The 18,585-nt window shown below is 35.7% G+C and overlaps 2 protein-coding genes across 5 annotated transcripts; one reads left to right on the top strand and one right to left on the bottom strand.

Moving 5' to 3' along the window:
* Positions 1-70: 70 nt before the first annotated feature.
* On the top strand, positions 71-11,235 carry LOC143897725 (endothelin-converting enzyme 2). 3 transcript variants are annotated; one of them, XM_077406579.1, is made up of 16 exons: positions 71-527; positions 920-1,975; positions 2,392-2,824; positions 2,998-3,108; positions 7,337-7,442; positions 7,503-7,698; positions 7,989-8,147; positions 8,221-8,313; positions 8,453-8,638; positions 8,843-8,974; positions 9,092-9,274; positions 9,455-9,558; positions 9,798-9,985; positions 10,234-10,400; positions 10,602-10,751; positions 10,970-11,235. In XM_077406579.1, the coding sequence occupies exons 1-16, from the start codon at positions 330-332 to the stop codon at positions 11,183-11,185; spliced, it is 3,678 nt and encodes a 1,225-aa protein (XP_077262705.1). In that variant the 5' UTR covers positions 71-329; the 3' UTR covers positions 11,186-11,235. The 3 variants fall into 3 exon arrangements, with proteins under 3 accessions (XP_077262705.1, XP_077262706.1, XP_077262707.1); XM_077406580.1 differs by having other exon boundaries at positions 8,843-8,978; positions 9,096-9,274; XM_077406581.1 differs by having other exon boundaries at positions 403-538.
* Positions 10,531-16,035, bottom strand: L(3)77cdf (phosphatidylserine synthase 1 homolog l(3)77CDf). 2 transcript variants are annotated; one of them, XM_077406591.1, is made up of 6 exons: positions 15,582-16,032; positions 14,172-14,726; positions 13,708-13,977; positions 13,127-13,349; positions 12,771-12,837; positions 10,531-11,974 (listed from the first exon to the last, which is right to left on the bottom strand). In XM_077406591.1, exons 1-6 carry the CDS (start codon positions 15,809-15,811, stop codon positions 11,919-11,921), a joined length of 1,401 nt encoding a protein of 466 aa, XP_077262717.1. In that variant the 5' UTR covers positions 15,812-16,032; the 3' UTR covers positions 10,531-11,918. The 2 variants fall into 2 exon arrangements, with proteins under 2 accessions (XP_077262717.1, XP_077262718.1); XM_077406592.1 differs by lacking the exon at positions 12,771-12,837 and having other exon boundaries at positions 15,582-16,035.
* Between the last annotated feature and the right edge of the window lie 2,550 nt (positions 16,036-18,585).

Genomic DNA, 18,585 nt, shown 5'->3' with positions numbered 1-18,585 from the left:
ATGCGTTAGTTATTTCAATTAAATAAATTTATCAACTTTTTAAATTAATATTTACATTACACCTAAGTAGAATATTTTATACTGAATGAAAAAGAAAGTTGAATTTACTACTAGTTTAGGGTCAATCTAAACATTCTGTTGTGTGCAAGCTATTATCTTGTGATAATTTTTGTGATATTTGAAAGGAAGCGGTCAGTGAAAACCGCAATCAATCTTGGAAGATTAGAAGCAAAAATACGTCGCATATTCATTACAATGTAGAATCGAGACTTTCTTAGCTGCGTTCCAATTGACGTATATAGTTGTGAGTTAACTGTGTTGAAGAAACCATGCCGCTCCGCAAAACGTATCAGATTAACAATCGGGAGCAGGGCAAGGCCGCTCAACGGGATCAGTCGTACAGAAGCTGCCTCATCACCCTGCTCATCTTCTTCTTCATATGCCTTATCCTTATACTCGCCTGCGTACCCTGGAAGATGCGGAATCAAAAAGAATACAAGGATCGATATATTGAACACGAGCCACAGGTGTATTATGAGTAAAATATCTTCAGACAATCTAAATATATAAGTAAATTATATAAAAAATAGGAAGCAACTTATTTAACAAATTTAAGAAAATTTCACAGAAATCATTACAAATTTTACGCACAATTTTCTTCTTAATTGTTGGCTTAATTGTCTTAGCAAACATTTTCCGAAAAATTCTTAAAGAAAAAAAAATTTAATAAGATATTTCCTGCAACATGTCTCTTCTATATATATATATATATATATATATATATATATATATATATATATATATATAAAGACACTTATATATATATATATAAGTGTCTTTCTTTTTGAATTTACTTATTAATATTCATTGCTAATAAATTTATTTACCTTTAAATAATTTTATTGGGTATTTTAAACAGCATCATCATCAAGAACGCACAAAGGAAACAACAATCATGACAGATTCATCAACAACTCAAAGAACTTCAACGACAGAAAGGGCAGTTCTTTCAAGAACTCTGAAACCTCCAAAAACAGTAATTTCAACAATTACATCCACACACAGTACACCGATCATAGACAACAGAACCAATAGACCAATAGAAGATAACGATGCCATTACTATAGATTATTCTAAGGATAATATTCTAAGAAATGTTAAAGGCTCTCGTTATTTCGAGCGTTACTTCGAAAAGAGCGTAGATGAAATAACATCGCCTGCTTCTATAGCTCAAGAAGATACTGAGGACTACATCACGAAGGAAATCGTAAAAGATATACAAACTACAGAAGAAAGCATCGACTTGTCTACATTGCCGCATGATCGGCATGATATTGTGACTGATGATGTTATCGTTAAAGAAGCAGCTTTAACATCGCCGAGTAGACCAACCATCAGCACCACTACGTTAAAATGCGTTACGATTGTTGATATTATAAAGGATGTGGTGACTTCAAAATTCGTTAAGACTTCTACGAACGATTCTACTGATGGATATTACAATTTGAATAAATCAGAAGTTGACATTGTAACTAATAATATTATAACTCCAACATTGTCAGCTCGGTCAAATGGTCTCGAAGACAACGCTTCCGAGAATTTTACTAAAAAATATGAGAGATTAAGGATCGGTATTGATGATATTACATTTTCAACGGTGCCGAGTTTTCATCAGATTGATCTTAAAGAAAACGCAAGTGCTAAATATCCCTCCGATAAGAATAATTCTGAGGACTCACAATTCGAGGTAACGAGTGATATTATTTCAACGTTGCCAACTCAATCAGACCCTGAAGAAGATAGAGATACTGAAAATTTTACAACAAAACATTTAAATTATGAGGAATCTACAGTCACGGAGTACAATGCGACGTTAATTAATAAGATCGTAACGAGAGAGAGTTCTTCTTCCACAATAAATTATACTCCACTTATGGATGAGAAGTTTTCATCAACAACAACGGAAGTTAAAAATGTATAAATGAAAGTCTAATGCATTGAAATTGATTTGATATAACGTATTAATTAACGAATGTGGAGTTAATAAAGGGCATTGAGAATACAACGCGGTTATTGGTGCGTGAGTTATCAAAATAACAATATTTAATTATTATTAACAATAAAGTTAAAGTATTAACAATACGTATAATTAAATATTGTAATTTGGATAACTCACTCACCAATAATTGCGTTGTATTCTCAATGTCTTTTATTCACTCCACATTAGGCTAGTTTCATTATTGTGTGAAAGTCCATATATATATATCATTCATTTTTTTCTATTATAATATAAAACTTAATTCTTTCTATAAATTAGATTTTTTACATAGATATTTTCAAATCTGCAAAACTTACATATATCAATATTTATGATATTATTTAACTTTATAGGAAGCTGAAAACGTAATGAATGAAACGACTATGAACGAGGAGAATTATACTACCGAGAAATACAACGTGACTTTTGATGAAATGGAGAAATACAGCATACCTTCCACGTCCAATTATACGAACGCAACTGCTACTTCTAGTTCTTACAACCATACAACCAGCACAACCGTTTCAATAAGTTACAATGAAACAAATCCCTCGACTACGACAAGGACCACAAGGGCGACAAGGACCACATTTCCTGATAAGAATACGAGCGTTTGCGAGACAGGACACTGCAAGCATGTCGCCAGCAAGATATTGTCCTACATGAATCACTTGGCAGATCCTTGCGACGATTTCTACGAGTATGCCTGCGGTGGTTTTGAAGCAAATCCACAGTTGACAGACGGAGATCTAGTTCGGAGATCTAAGAATTACCAACGAATCGCCGGTAAGATTATAACGCATAATTGCTAATAAATAATAAATAGCATGCAAATCAAACCATGCAGGAAGCATTCATCTTGATCCAAGATGAAAAAGATTGACTTTGCTACAGAGATTAATTATTGAATATGTTTACATCTCTCATTATGTGATAATAATTGTTCTAAATAATTTTAGATCAGATGTTAAAGGAGAAGCATGAGAACGTGCATTCGACTTTCGCAACATATTACGACAGCTGCGTGCAATACGAAAGAAATATGATGTTTAGTGAAAGAGCAAGAATGGGTAAATTGAAGCCGTGTAGTATTTAATGAATCAAGAGACACGGTAGTGTCTCGCGCCAAGTACACGCGGAGCGAGACCGACCGTGACTCTTTTACGCGACGCGACGGGTTGCGAGTACCCGAGATGTTGAGATCTCGATAACGTGTGAACGGATCAAGTTCTAAGTAGGCTTGATCGATAGCTTGGGGTCCAATTAGGGGGGGGTTTCTCTCATAATATTCCGCTACGTGCCTTACGAGCGGAGATATTGCGACGCAAAGTCCAAATGTGAAAATTTATTTTTAAGATACTCCTCCTCCTCCTCCTCCTCCTCCTCCTCCTCCTCCTCCTAACGCCGCGATCTATCAGAGAAACGTCACTTTCACTTTTTCGACGCTGGCGGCGCAGGTATCGCCAGTTTCGATATCGCGCGCGTATTTCAAAATTAGGTCGATAAACTTATCGGTCAGGAGGAAGATTTCTATTTAAGTAAAAATTAGGTATATATATAATAAATATTGAGTCAACGGAAAAGTAGGTTCTCTATGCTTGGCAGAAAGTGCCGCTAGGGAATTTTTAAGTCGATTCTTATGAATCAAGCTTGAATTTGATGTCTATGTATCCCAGGTTGCCGATGACAAGGTCCAGATAGTGCGCTTTATAGTTTTCGGTGTCCAGGTGTAATAATACGTTGAATTCGATGTCTACGTGTCCCAGGTTGCCGATGACGAGGTCCACATAGTGCGCTCCGTAGTTTTTGGTGTCTACGTGTATTAATATCTTGAATTCGATGTCCACGTGTCCCAGGTTGCCGATAACGGGATCCAGATAATGCGCTTCATAGTTTTCGGTGTCCAGGTGTAATCGTACGTTGAATTCGATGTCTAGGTGTCCCAGGTTGCCGATGACGAGGTCCACATAGTGCGCTCCGTAGTTTTTGGTGTCTACGTGTATTAATATCTTGAATTCGATGTCCACGTGTCCCAGGTTGCCGATGACGGGATCCAGATAATGCGCTTCATAGTTTTTGGTGTCCAGGTGTAATCGTACGTTGAATGCGATGTCTAGGTGTCCCAGGTTGCCGATGACGAGGTCCACACAGTGCGCTCCGTAGTTTTTGGTGTCTACGTGTATTAATATCTTGAATTCGATGTCCACGTGTCTCAGGTTGCCGATGACGGGATCCAGATAATGCGCTTCATAGATTTCGGTGTCCAGGTGTAATTGTACGTTGAATTCGATGTCTACGTGTCCCAGGTTGCCGATGACGAGGTCTACATAGTGCGCTCCGTAGTTTTTGGTGTCTACGTGTATTAATATCTTGAATTTGATGTCCACGAGTCCCAGGTTGCCGATGACGGGATCCAGATAATGCGCTCCGTAGTTTTCGGTGTCTACGTGTATTAATATTTTGAATTCGATGTCCACGTATCCCAGGTTGCCGATGACGGGATCCAGATAGTGCGCTTCATAGTTTCCGGTGTCCAGGTGTAATCGTACGTTGAATTTGATGTCTACGTGTCCCAGGTTGCCGATGACGAGGTCCACATAGTGCGCTTCGTAGTTTTCGGTGTCCAGGTGTAATAATATGTTGAATTCAATGTTTAGGTGTCCCAGGTTGCCGATGACAAGGTCCACATATTGCGCTCCGTAGTTTTCGGTGTCTACGTGTATTAATACCTTGAAATTGATGTCTAGGTGTCCCAGGTTGCTGATAACGAGGTCCACATAATGCGCTTCATAATTTTTGGTGTCTAGGTGTATTAATAACTTTAAATCTGAATGGGTGCGTTCAGCCGATACTCCGCTAGCCTAGCAATTGTGAGCAGTTGCTCGTTTTTGCTCGTTTCTTCTTTTTTTAATCCAGTAAGTCAAAAAAGAGGAAACGAGCGAAAACGAGCGACTGCTCACGATTGCTAGGCTAGCAAAGTATCGGCTGAACGCACCCAATGTAGGACACGTAGATATCGAATTCGAGGTATTAATACATGTAGACACCGAAAACTACGAAGCGCACTATGTGGACCTCGTCATCGGCAACTTGGAACACGTGGCCATCAAATTCAAGGTATTAATACACCTGAACACCGAAAACTATAGAGCGCGCTATGTGGACCTCGTCATCGGCAACCTGGGACACCTAAACATTGAATTCAAGCTTGATTCATAAAAATCGACTTAAAATTTCCCTAGCGGCAGAATTAAAATTATGTCATGACATAATAAAAATCGCTGAATTAAAATTATGTCTAGACATAACAAAAATTGGACAAAAATTATGTTTAGACATAATAAAAATTGGATGAATTAAAATTATGTCTGACGTAAAAATAATTATCAAAAATATCGATACCTGAAGATATCGGTACATATACAGTTGCGAACAACATTCAGTAAGACACGCAAATAAAAATAAATAAAAAATTTTACAGTTAACGACTTATTAACATTAATCATGCTTTATTGCGATTATGTTTTATGTTGAAATTGAAAAATATATACAAGGTGTACAACTAAAAGGGTTACAGATTATTATTTTTAAAAAACTGAGCAAAATATTAAATTGTTGTTTTCTTTAGAAATAATAGTCCGTAACACTTTTAGCTTCATACCTTGTATTATATACGGTTTATGAAATTATAAGATATATTGTTTATAAGATTAAGTTGCGTAACACTACAAAAAGGCGTGATATCCGTACAAAATTACCTTTTTAAAAAAAAGGTAAAATGAGCGCCAAGTACACGCATAATAGTGTATATGTATTATGTTGTTACCCTGTTATGTTGTTACCTCGAGAAAAACAAAGTGGTAGTATTATACCTCCAAATAGCTTTATCCTGTACATACTGTTTATACAATGCGTAATATACTACAAAAAGGCGTGATATCCGCACAAAATTACCTTTTTTAAAAGAAGTAAAAAAAGGCGCCAAGTACACGTATAGTAGTGTATATGTTGTTACCTAAAAAAAAAAAGAAAGTGGTAGTATTATACCTCAAAAAAACCTAAGTAACAAGTGGTAGATCTTTATATCTCGAAAAATCTCGAAAAAATCTAAGCAGTAGTATCTTTATTTCCGAAAAATTATAACCCAAGTGATACACGTCACAAAATTATGTTACCTTATCAAAAAGAAGAGTCGCGTTTCAAGTGATCTATTACAATTACAAAAAAGAAATGATATCTCTTTAAGTTAGAGCGCCAATTACAGAGAGAACATGTATATTGCCTCAAAAAATAATTGTTGCACTACATTGAAAAATCTTTACATTGTGTCAATTAGAAAAGAATGTATAATAACAATTTTATAAGATTAAAAAATTTTATTTAAATTTAACAAGGGAATACAAGATATTTAAATACAAAGTTATTTACATGTGTATTTTTTAATGGCCACAAAGAATTACAGAAGTAACAGTACAAAATAAAAATATTTTATTAAAATACATAAATTTTTCTTGTAAAAAAACTTGGCGCTGCTAGACCTCGAAATTTTAAATAAATAAATAAACTTATTCTATACTTAATTATAAGCCGCATTATCCGCCGTCCGCGTAGTCACGCACATCCATATCACTCACTCCCACATCCACGCTGATAATCATTTAATATTACTCCCATTGTATTCTTCTCTGAATTATTTTTATTTATTGTTGTTTTTATTTATTTAAAATTTCGAGGTCTAGCAGCGCCAAGTTTTTTTACAAGAAAAATTTATGTATTTTAATAAAATATTTTTATTTTGTACTGTTACTTCTGTAATTCTTTGTGGCCATTAAAAAATACACATGTAAATAACTTTGTATTTAAATATCTTGTATTCCCTTGTTAAATTTAAATAAAATTTTTTAATCTTATAAAATTGTTATTATACATTCTTTTCTAATTGACACAATGTAAAGATTTTTCAATGTAGTGCAACAATTATTTTTTGAGGCAATATACATGTTCTCTCTGTAATTGGCGCTCTAACTTAAAGAGATATCATTTCTTTTTTGTAATTGTAATAGATCACTTGAAACGCGACTCTTCTTTTTGATAAGGTAACATAATTTTGTGACGTGTATCACTTGGGTTATAATTTTTCGGAAATAAAGATACTACTGCTTAGATTTTTTCGAGATTTTTCGAGATATAAAGATCTACCACTTGTTACTTAGGTTTTTTTGAGGTAAAGATTTACGTGAATGTAAACATATAGTAAAATTATATAAAATTGTCGGCCGTTAATCAATTCTGTTGCAGCTAATGACGCGTTAAAAAAAATAGGACAGTTCTATATACCTGCCACGTGGTCTGATCATTACACGAACTTCACCAAATTATTCGCTCAATTAATGTTACACCATAGGTAAGTTCTCAGGAAGGTTCATTGAAATAAAATTTATAAATTAGGATTATTTCTCTTCAGCGCTCTTTTATTTGACGTCGTGCCAGAATTGGACGAATATCGTCCAAAGATTTTCACGTTGAAGATAGGTCCTACTACATACGAGAGTCCTTTCAAAGCGGAATATGCGGAAGATCCGTGTTCTGAGGACAAATTCGAGATGAAAGGACAATATGTGGATCTCGAAATTTTGTACAATAATTATAAAAGCTGTAAGGTACAAATCGCTTAAACTATCGCAAATTGTTTGAAGGGAAAGTTAAATTTTATTAATACGAAGAAATAAAAAATAATTTTTCTTTTGTTTTTATAAAATCCTTTTTTAGTTTTTTAATATGTCTAATTTAGTCAATGCTCTTTCTCTTCATCTACAATTAGTAGATAATTATAAACTTGTTAATTTTTAAACAATATTTGTCAATTATAAAATATAAATTAGAAAATTAATAAAATGGATTAATAGTAAAGCGTGTATAGAAGAAAAAGCGAATAATTTTTTTTTTACAGAACGATACGAGTGGGTTTATGAGATCTATCAGGAAAGCGCTAACAGAGCTTAACGTTTTTAAAGGCTTAAATGCCAGCTATTCAGAACAGAATGAATCAGAGTACATAGAAAAAACCGTTGACGTGATTGATTCTATTATAATGCAAGAGTACTTTTCGGTAATTAAATGACAGAGCCTTTGATAACTATTTTTATTCATCAATAAAATGCTATCTTGCATTAATTTCGCAGAACTTTCCGTCTAAAAGTGAAGTACGGGAAGCATACTTGATGAACAATTATAGCAAAGTCAGTTTAGAGGAATTGCAGAGCAACAGTAATCTCGTAAGTGACAACGCAGGGAATTTTAGTAATTTTTCCATAAAAAAGACAAAAAATTGTGAAATAGAATATTTAACTCCAATCTTTTAGTTAGAGTGTTACATTTTTAGCTCTTACCCTTCCCTTCAATTTTCTCTCGCAGGTAAATTGGGCGCAATTAATTCCCTCGTTAACAGGACTGGACATGAACACTAGCGAGAGTATTCAAGTTTATTTCTATACCGCGTTGACTAAAGGTTTACGCAAATTAGAAGAATACGCTAAAAAGGATCCTATGGGTCTTAACAATGCGATAATGGGATTATATGCGCACAGACTTTATCGTGAGGTAATTTACATGTTAAGATACTTTGCCTTCAAATATAATAAAATAAAAATACGTACGTAAATTTAACTGAAATAAATATGAAACATATGTATATAAAGTACATTACAATTTAACGAATAATGAAATTGGTTTTTAACAATTTTATAGTATTTTGTATTAATAAAAATTATTTTTATTGATACGATAAAGTGAAATTCTTCACAGCTGGTCTTGCCGAAGCGCGATAATGTGAAGGATCATTGTTTGCATGTGGCTACCTATCTTCTGAAGTTGGAGGCGTCCAGTTTATATATATCATCTTTTGCCGATCACGAAATAGAGCAAATGAATAGTATGGTAAGTGATTTTAAATATAAATAAAATTTAATATAGATATATTAAATGTAAATAAATGCCCAATTTTTCAAATTTACGAATTATTTGTGTCTTTTTTGCTATTATTTCATTCAATAGATAGAAAAAATATTCAACGAGTTGAAACAAACGTTATCAATAAAAATGCAAGAAGCGCAATGGGCGAAAGAGAAAGGACGAGAAGAATTGTTAAAAAAGATCAACAGTCTGGAGCTCGCACTACCAGTTGTTTCCTATTTCAAGAACAGAGACTTACTATATAGCGAGTATAATGTATCAGAGGTAAAACATTTTACAACACAAAGGTTTTTATAACATTTACACATTCATATAACGTGTACCGTCTTTTTCTTATTTTGGATTTTGAATTCATCTTCTGTATTGGCATGTAATTAAAAATCATTCCGTGTCTTGCTTGATTTTTTCAATTATGCTCTGTACATATTGACAATCAACTTTCAGATAACCCTGTACGATTATTTTAACACTTCAATGATTCTGCTGAAAAGATACAGAACTCTAATGTACGCCGAATTGAGAAGACAAGTTGGTGACCCAAAACAAATGTAAATAAGATACAAATAATTAATTCAGTGCGACCAATTAATTAATCCAACTTAAAAGTATTCGTAGAATTGTCGTAGAAAGACGCTTGTTTAACTCTACATATTTATATTAAAAATCATAAATCTAGATCAAAATTTTTGTCCTTTAATTTTAAGAATTTTCAATTTCTTTATAAGTTCTCCGACTTGTGTGGAAAATCTTTTCAAATCTACGTTTATATTACTTTCATAAATTGCAGTTGGACATACTATGCCACGCCATTCCAGTCCAAGGCCCGAGTGATCTATCCCCTAAACCTTATCGTGATTCCTTATGGTATCATCGATTGGTCCTTAATAAACGACAAATCATCTTTTGACTATCTTCTGCTGGCAACGCTTGGGAATTTAATAGCTCACCAAATCGCCCATCATTTCGACACAAATGGTAAATGTACTAATAATACAAATACCTAGAAATCTTACAAATCATTAATAACTTTTTCCTTATCATTTCTCAGATCTACTATGCAACTATATATATCATTCATATTAAAATTTAAAATAATTGAAAAGAATTGCATAATATTGAGAGAGATTTCAAGAAAAAATTTAAAAAATTAAAATAAATCACAATAATCATTTTTTCCTAACATCTTTTAAATCTTCTATTATCCGAATCGTTCTTTGTAACAGGTATACACTATTGGGACCAAACTAGGAATACTCAGAATTCCCTGATGTTTGGAAACACTCTCACAAACACTCATTTCGACGATTACATCAACTGTCAAAAGGAGAACCTGTACCAAGAACCAATGAACATGACGTTACCCTTCACTAACCAAACCGTATCCTTTAGGGTAAGCTGCTTAAGAATGCTTAGTCCCATAACGCATAATTTCCCTCGTTGTAAAATACAATAAATAACAAAACGGGAGAAAGGATAGTTAGAAAGACTCTGTTCAAGGTTTAACATAACAAACGTGATGCTTCTTTTGCGTAACGCTTGATTTATTAAATCGTTCGTAGACGCAAAATGTCGACATGTGTAAATATTCTAGATCCCGCGGTTGACCTTGAACGAGCGGTTGTCTGAAATTATGGGACTCAGACTAGCCTATGATACTTTGGCTCTTACGAAGTCAGATGCGAAGAGACTACCATGGATACAACTCCGCATCGACCAATTATTCTACCTCGCCTACGCTCAGGTACTGTTCTCACAGTTCGTTTTACATTAACAGCAGTTCATTTAATGAGGCGAATGATTTCTCTCGGAGCATGCCGGAGAATCGTGTGATCCTGTATGACTATTCAGATAAGCCCGAAAATCTGCAATGATCACGGTCGATTCTTAATTTCCTCGAAACCTTTGACCATCGTCGAGTTGCCTCAGATGATTAACATTTTTATATCTCTGCCGTTCCAGACGTATTGCACGAAGATGCCACTCGCGTCGTCGTACGTCTCCCTGTATGAGAGCGAGGACCTACCGAGTCGGATCCGCGTATTCGTCTCGGCGTCGAACGACAAGCTTCTTGCCGAGGCATGGAACTGCCCACTTGGCTCGCAGATCGCGCCCAACGACGTTTGCAGCGTGTTCCCGTACATAGAGACCAAGGAGACTGCGATGATCCCAGAGTGAGGGCCGTTCGCGGAAAATAGGACTGAACGAGCACCCGCGGACGTTGCGATCTAGCAAATGAGCCAATCGGCTATGATTAATCGCGGGCTAATCGACAGACACAGAAACAAAACTTGGATCGGTCCATCTTACGAGATTCGCGTATCAATATCTTTAACATGCAGTTTCGAAATCGAATTAGAAATACCAAGCGTCAATTTCATCACGGTTTCATCCGTGATTGAGGCGTAAAACTGTCCTTAGTTCTAAAAATAAAAAAAAGAAGTTGGAGAACATATGTTTTGCTTCTGTATCCTTCAATATATGAAGAGATTCTCATTCACATACAATAAAAACGTGTGTCTTAAGATTAAAAGCAATGCTTCGATGAACAGGTTGCCGCAAGCGCATCATTTGCGAGGTAACTAAAAGAGAACATGAAAGTAAATGAACAATGTAATCACTAAATGAATACGAATCTACCTATAAATGATTTTTACGCGAATAGTTTTTCCATCGAATTTGATGAAACGCTAAATACGAGCGCCCGCGGATCACTTGAAGCGATAATAACGTTCTCCATTTATTCTGAGGAACAAAAGTAACAACAGCTTTGGAGACCACTCATACCACGTCATAAACAATCGCACGCACGCATCATCATCCATCTTACTCTTACGCGCGATTGTCCCATTCGACTAGAAAGTATAATTAGTGTCCACAGTTCACGATCAAGCGGTTTTCACTTTTCCTCTCACAATTTCTTCTTATCCAATTCTTCCACGGATTTCGTACGACGAACCATATTCCCTGAAATACACAGATACGTTCGTAAATAGCACGTCGAGACTGTCGCTTCAACGTCGACTGAGTTGCGACATTTGATTGAGAACTTTAAAAATCTTGATTTGAAAAAAAAATATATATACACACACACACGCATATAGAATATAGAAATATATAGAATAGATATACAGTAGATATAAAAAAAAAGAAAAATTGAATTAAAATACAAAACATGGAAAAAGAAATGTAATTAAAAAGAAATTTTCAATCAAGATCGATTTCTCTAATCTGATTATTTTTCAAAAAATCAAGAAATAATTTATTATAAATATTTTAGAATTTAAAGAAGAGATCCGAGGATGTAAAAGGATAAAATTTTTAGAAATTCAAGAATTAAAGTATTTCAAGATCCAAAAAGTCCAGAATTAAGGCTCCTATGGTCTCGCCTTTGATGTCATGATTTAACATAGCCGCGACGAGTACCCAGGAGCCTTAAAAAATGCTAGAATCCAAGACTCGGGAATCTAATATTCAAAGATCTGAAGAATCCTAAAGTTCAGAAATTGCGGATGATTAATCGTTGTTCTTCATTACTTGAGTCACCAATAAAAACAAGATTTACAAGATAGTTCAGTTAGAATATTATAAATGTACATACAAGTCATGAATAAATCACGGACAAGTTTTAGGATGACTGAAAATAACAGTGATAGAACAATGGCAGTAGCAAACAAACGATTAATCAAGTGTCGCAAACTCAGTAGATTGCAAACCACTAAGCGATTACACATCGTATGACGCGTAATCAATTAACACATACCACTTATATCCGTGTCAAACTTGTTCAGATAGGAGATGGACCGTCTTATAGTGACTTTCTTTCCTGTCTGTAGTGATCAGCACCATGCATTTGAAAGGAGCAATGAGAGTTAGTTACAAAAATTAATCAGCTATTGACGAACAATGCTTATCTAGGTTGACAGTGTTGACACGTAAAATCACTGTAAGTTTGCGTAAAAAAAAAAAGATATTTATACGATACTTCCATTTTAAATTATTATGCAATAATTATCCTTTCATTTTCTCTGATAATAAAAATATTGTAGTAACATTTTTCCTGAATCCTATTCTTAAAAATCTAGAGAGAGATTAAAATCTGAACGTGTTTATACCTACCTCGAAGTATTGATGCCACAAAACGCAGCCGTAGACACAGAGAACGGAGACTAGAGACTGGCAAAGCAGCCAGAGGAGGATGTTGAGAGCTTGAGTGCGCTCAAACAGGGCAGCACCGTGGCGTATACATAGCAAAGCTTCTGTCACCATAATTGCCCCATAAACCCAACACTGAGTTCCCACTCGACTACACGTCGGATCAGTCACGTACATGTAATACTGTCTGTAATTATGTTTATGATAACAAACCCTATCTCGCATACTCAAATATGCTTGTATTCACATATTTTAAAGTATTTTGTTAGATCAATTTATTAATATATGAGACCAAATTAGATTAGAAGCTTTAAATTTACAATTATACCATTATAAAATATGATATATATATAATATTAATAATATTTAATCTACAAATTATATATAACAATATAATTTTTTGAAGTAATCACACTTCCAATGTTCTGAAATTTCAATGTTCAAATTTGGCACAAATATAAAATTCTAACATACCTAATATTTGTAAGATGTGGCATACTATTATTTGCATCTTATTAAATGTCAAAATTCGTGCTCTTACTCACCTAACGGACGGCGCGACTATGACGCCGATCAATACTAATCTGGCCACAACAAACGGATGGGATGGTGGAAATTCGTACACGTGCTTCAAGAAAAAGGTATTCAGCTCAGAAACTTGCCAGAATATCACCAACTGGCACAAAGCGACCAATCGCATATGTGTACAAGTTGGATCCAGCCATCTGACAGATGTCCAACTGCCAGGAGTAAACTGCAACATTGCTCGCTTCAGCTTCCCAGTGGTGCTCTCGATGTCACGAATACTGACCCACCTGTATTCAGGAAACAAATAAAAAGATTCAGTATGCTTCAACACTTTTCGTTGAAACAAAGGAAAAACTACTTCTTTTATGAAACAGAAATAAAGTTTCCACAGAAAAAAAAAGAAATAAAATTATGCAAAATAAACTCTTTGTTACAAACGAATTAATTTAAAGGACATTTTAAGATTCAAACTAACTCTTACTTGTATTCTCTCATCTCTAATATGGAGCAGATCTTCAGGCCTACCCAGATACCCAATCCATTACACACTAGAACGTCCAGAATTAACGCGTCCCACCAGCACTCGACAAAGTTTGGCAATAAGTGAGCAAAGGCGATTTCCGTCACCTCCCACATGACGCTGATAGCCCAAAGGATACCGAGGTGTCGAATCAGAATAGCCTTGAAGGCCCAGCCGAGGAAGTGGGCCAGCGCAAACACGTCCAGGTGGCTCCAAATCTTTTCCACCGTGACGTCCGAGCAGTTGACGCCGTACTCCTTGTCCATATCAATGTGGAAAGAAGCTAAACCTGGATCCACCCATACCAGGATCCTCCTGACCGTCTCATAGTTTTGGAACAATAGGAAGAGCAGGAACATCAGATAGAGTACGCTGCAGCCGAATACTATCCGCCATACTACAGGATGAGGTCTAGTAAATGGACCGTTAGGGAATGTCAGGACAGATATGATGAGGAAGAAGAAAATGACGCACAACATGCCCGCCCACATGTTGTCCTCCACATTGGTGGTATTTCTGAAAGAAATGTACTTAAATGTGACAAAATTAATAACATAATTGTGTATCCCGACAATACGACACACTAGCCCCTGTGACTTGTGAATTACATCTACATAAATTTTCTCATTGACTCCATTGTAAGCAACGACTAAAAGAATAATCAAAGTTTCAAAGTTCACCTGCGTTTCAAGCCGTAATAAACATATAAAAATTGATGCATATTTTTCTATATATCTATTGTGTGAAAAATTGAACTTAATAATACAAGCTAGATCAAATTCAATTTAAATCTCTGACAATTAGGACTGCTGTCTAAACAAGGACATAAAATATCAAGCAGAATTGATGGCGCAAGTTATATAAGTTATATAATGTAAAATAAGCCAAACACAAAAGCATGAATGGCTTATAATAGACGAGCCAAGGACAGAAATCCCTCTATAGTATTTTCATAGATAGAATTAGCTGCATATTTACTTAAATTAGAAAAAATTGCAACGACATTTTTTCCTTTCCACCAACATTTTCTTGTTTATAAAAAATTAAGGTTTCGTTTATATGCAATAGCATAACAAAGCTCGCATCATTTAAAGCACAATATCAGATTATCACCAAGGAGTTTCGCATTGTACTCTCAGATGATTATCTTATCGAAATTGGATACTGATCGCGTAGCAGATATAAACCTAATTACACTCAGAACACGAAATTCCTTTCGGTCTCTTACGCGGTCCTACTGAGACAGGTGTATATTTCATATCGTGCGAAGACAGACAAGAGGGAAGAGTCAAAAGGAGAAGAGATTCATGCGAGACGTAATCCGCATGAATTCGAAAGAGCTAAAAGGTCAACGTGAGAGCCTGCGGCTACCTGGCGAACGCCGAGTATATGACGGCGCCGATGGAGATGAGCAGCAGGGTGATCGTATGCGGCTGATAGAAGAACTCGAGGGAGATGTCGTCGACCGGCCTCTCGTTGATGCTCGGGAAGCTGTCGGTCCCGGCGCGAAGCCTGTGTTCCTCGGCATGATCGACGACGGTGTTGTCGGCGACGGCGGCGGTGGCCGCCTTGGAGTCGCCCTCCTGCAATGCTGTTGACATCCTACCGCGGTGACTCTGCCTCAGCCTTCGATCAACATCGGCGAGCAGACACGCGTGGTACTCGGCGCCGAAAACCGAAAAACGTGTCCACTACCTACCGCCTGCCCTCGCCTCGCCTGCGGCTGATTCGCGTGAACCAGTGAACTCGCGTGCGTTCGCGCGGCGCGCGGCGCGTCAACAACTCGCTTGAACTCCGCTACTCCGCTCAGCGGCGAGCGCGCGCAACTTCACACCGATGGGCGCGCGCGCGCGATTGGCCGTGAACGAGGCGATATAACGTAGACGGAAGCGAGCGTGAGATGGGCGTGAGACTCGCGCGTTTTCTTGGAGTGGGAGGGAAACAGGCGGGAAGGAGGCTCGCTTGATAGGACGATTTAGATAGATCCGTTTCTTGCGAACACTTTTATATCTCCCGATCGTTATTCAACGTCATATTAGATGCGTCAATTAGGGAACAATTACCAATTGACCATGTGTATATCAAAATGAATATATAGCAGCGGCACTTTACTGGTGTTATAGTTAAAAGTATATACATATTATACAGTGTATAATATACACACACACGCGAGGTCATGCCTTATCACGTGATTAGCCCATTTTCCACATGCATCGATATAAGCGTCTTTTAAGTTAAGGCATTATTATTATATAATTAAGGTATTATTATTATTATTATATTATATTATATAATGTATAATGTATTATATGATGTATATAGTTATTAATATATATATATCCAGGACAAAAATTTTATATATATAAATATGTATTTTTTTCTTTCTTTTTTGTATAATCTCTGTTTATATATGTGTATATAAGAAAAATAATAAGAATAATTGGAAAATAATTAGAAAAATAAAAACGCATTTTTTGCAATAAATAAAAAATTGCGATCATACATTCTACTATATTATCTACTATATTAGAAGTTTAAAGATTTTTGTATATAAAATTTACGTAGATAAATAAGCACGACGTGTAACCGTCTTGATCAATGAGTCAGCCTAAGAGACGCCGTTATTTCTCGCAAAGATCAAACTAAGCATTTTATTAGTCGAGACGTTTGTATCCTCAACTTGTCACTTGTGTAAATTTACATGCAACCGCAGACATATATTTATACAAACCTCACGTACGACGATTTTTGAGAGGTATATATCGTCATATATCGAATTCCCATAAATTAAATTCAAAGTACGAAAGTCGTTTTACTTGAATCAATCGCTTCTAAAATTACGTACTTTAATATTATTCAACATTCAGTTTTAATTGCAAGCTGCAAAAAAATATTAGATTCTATAAAAACAACTATTATATAGCTCGCTCTGATCGTATCGCCAATAGATTGGATGGGCTCTGCTCGATTTCTGCAATCAATTTACCATCATATTCTGCTAACATTCTATCGACAAAATATCAACAATATTTGTAATAGATAATATTATTTGCAAGATCTTTTTGACAGATTTTTTTGACTATCTCAATTAATCCATATTTAAAATCCGCGTTATTCCGCGAGTCTCCGTTTGGCGTTTAAAAGGCATGCACTAATCTTTTATCTCATACGTGCGGAGATCCGGATAACAATCTAAATGCGCAATAAAACGAGCACCACGTGCGAATGGGAGTCGCGTAACGCCGTTGTGTGCACGATGAGGCGTCAACGAAAAGTCGATCGAAGACCGCGGAAGAAGTAAATCGAGCTACTTCGCGGGCGAACAGGCCGCTCGGAGAGGAAAGACGACGGTGTCTCGAGTTCCTGACAGAACCAGTCGCGAATGTTCCGCCCATATTTGGGACACATTTTTTTACGTGGTAAGGCTCGGCGCGACCGCGCAACGGTCGCGACGTCCCACACACTCCTGCCTGAAGGATGCAGCCATATGATTCATCCGGAATGACTGTTTTTTTTTAAGACGGTTCTAACGGTTTCGCGTTCGAAGACAATGCGTCGTTCGCGACCCATCGATACGTACCAAAAGAAAAACAATTTTTCCCGAAAAAGATCATGAAAAAGATTTTTAAAAAAGACAGAGATTAAAAAGAAAATATAAAACACAATTAGAAATATTATATAAAGAATGATAATTACATAAACGATGATCAAGGTGATGTTCTTCGAAAATATTTCCTTTAATTTTGTCAGTATAATATTTGAATATTATTTAATTTTAAACTTAATTACCAATTTAATTTTACTATATTGTATATTTAAATTGGTGACAGTAGAGATTGGTCCCAAGAAATTATTTATCGTATGCAATTTAAGGCAATTCATTTTTATTCAAATATTTCGGAAGACATTGAAAGAATTAATAGATTAATGTGTTTGTAAAACACATGCATGAATTTATAAGACTGTAGGCTGTAAATAAAAGCAAGCCTTTAGTACTAAAATATTACAAAAAAAAATTATTGATTAACAAAAAATAGTATAAAACATTAAAATTATATTATTTAGATTGGCACTTAATTGGCACCCGTTATAACAACAAATTGTTAATCGATATTTAAATTCAGCTAATAAATACGGCGTTTAAAAAAATTAACGATAAATCTATCCATTATATTTAAGCAGCGCTTTTCACAGTGAAAAGTAAGTAAAGAGACGTTCTCAAGAATGGATGGATGGTATAGACAATAAAAAAAAAAAAAGAACAGATAAATAGACCAAGCGACGTGTGTGACGCGCTAAGGAGAGCAGCCGCCAAGTTAATCGAGAACGATCTCGCCAAGTGCACACGGGCGGCACAGCGTCGACAACGTACGGC

The sequence above is a fragment of the Temnothorax americanus genome, unplaced genomic scaffold (genome assembly GCF_048541705.1).
Source record: "Temnothorax americanus isolate GAGA-0224 unplaced genomic scaffold, ASM4854170v1 Scaffold21, whole genome shotgun sequence".
In the NCBI taxonomy this organism is placed as follows: Eukaryota; Metazoa; Arthropoda; class Insecta; order Hymenoptera; family Formicidae; genus Temnothorax; species Temnothorax americanus.
Note: the sequence above shows the minus strand (reverse complement) of the source record. Positions and strands in the feature narration are given on the sequence as shown.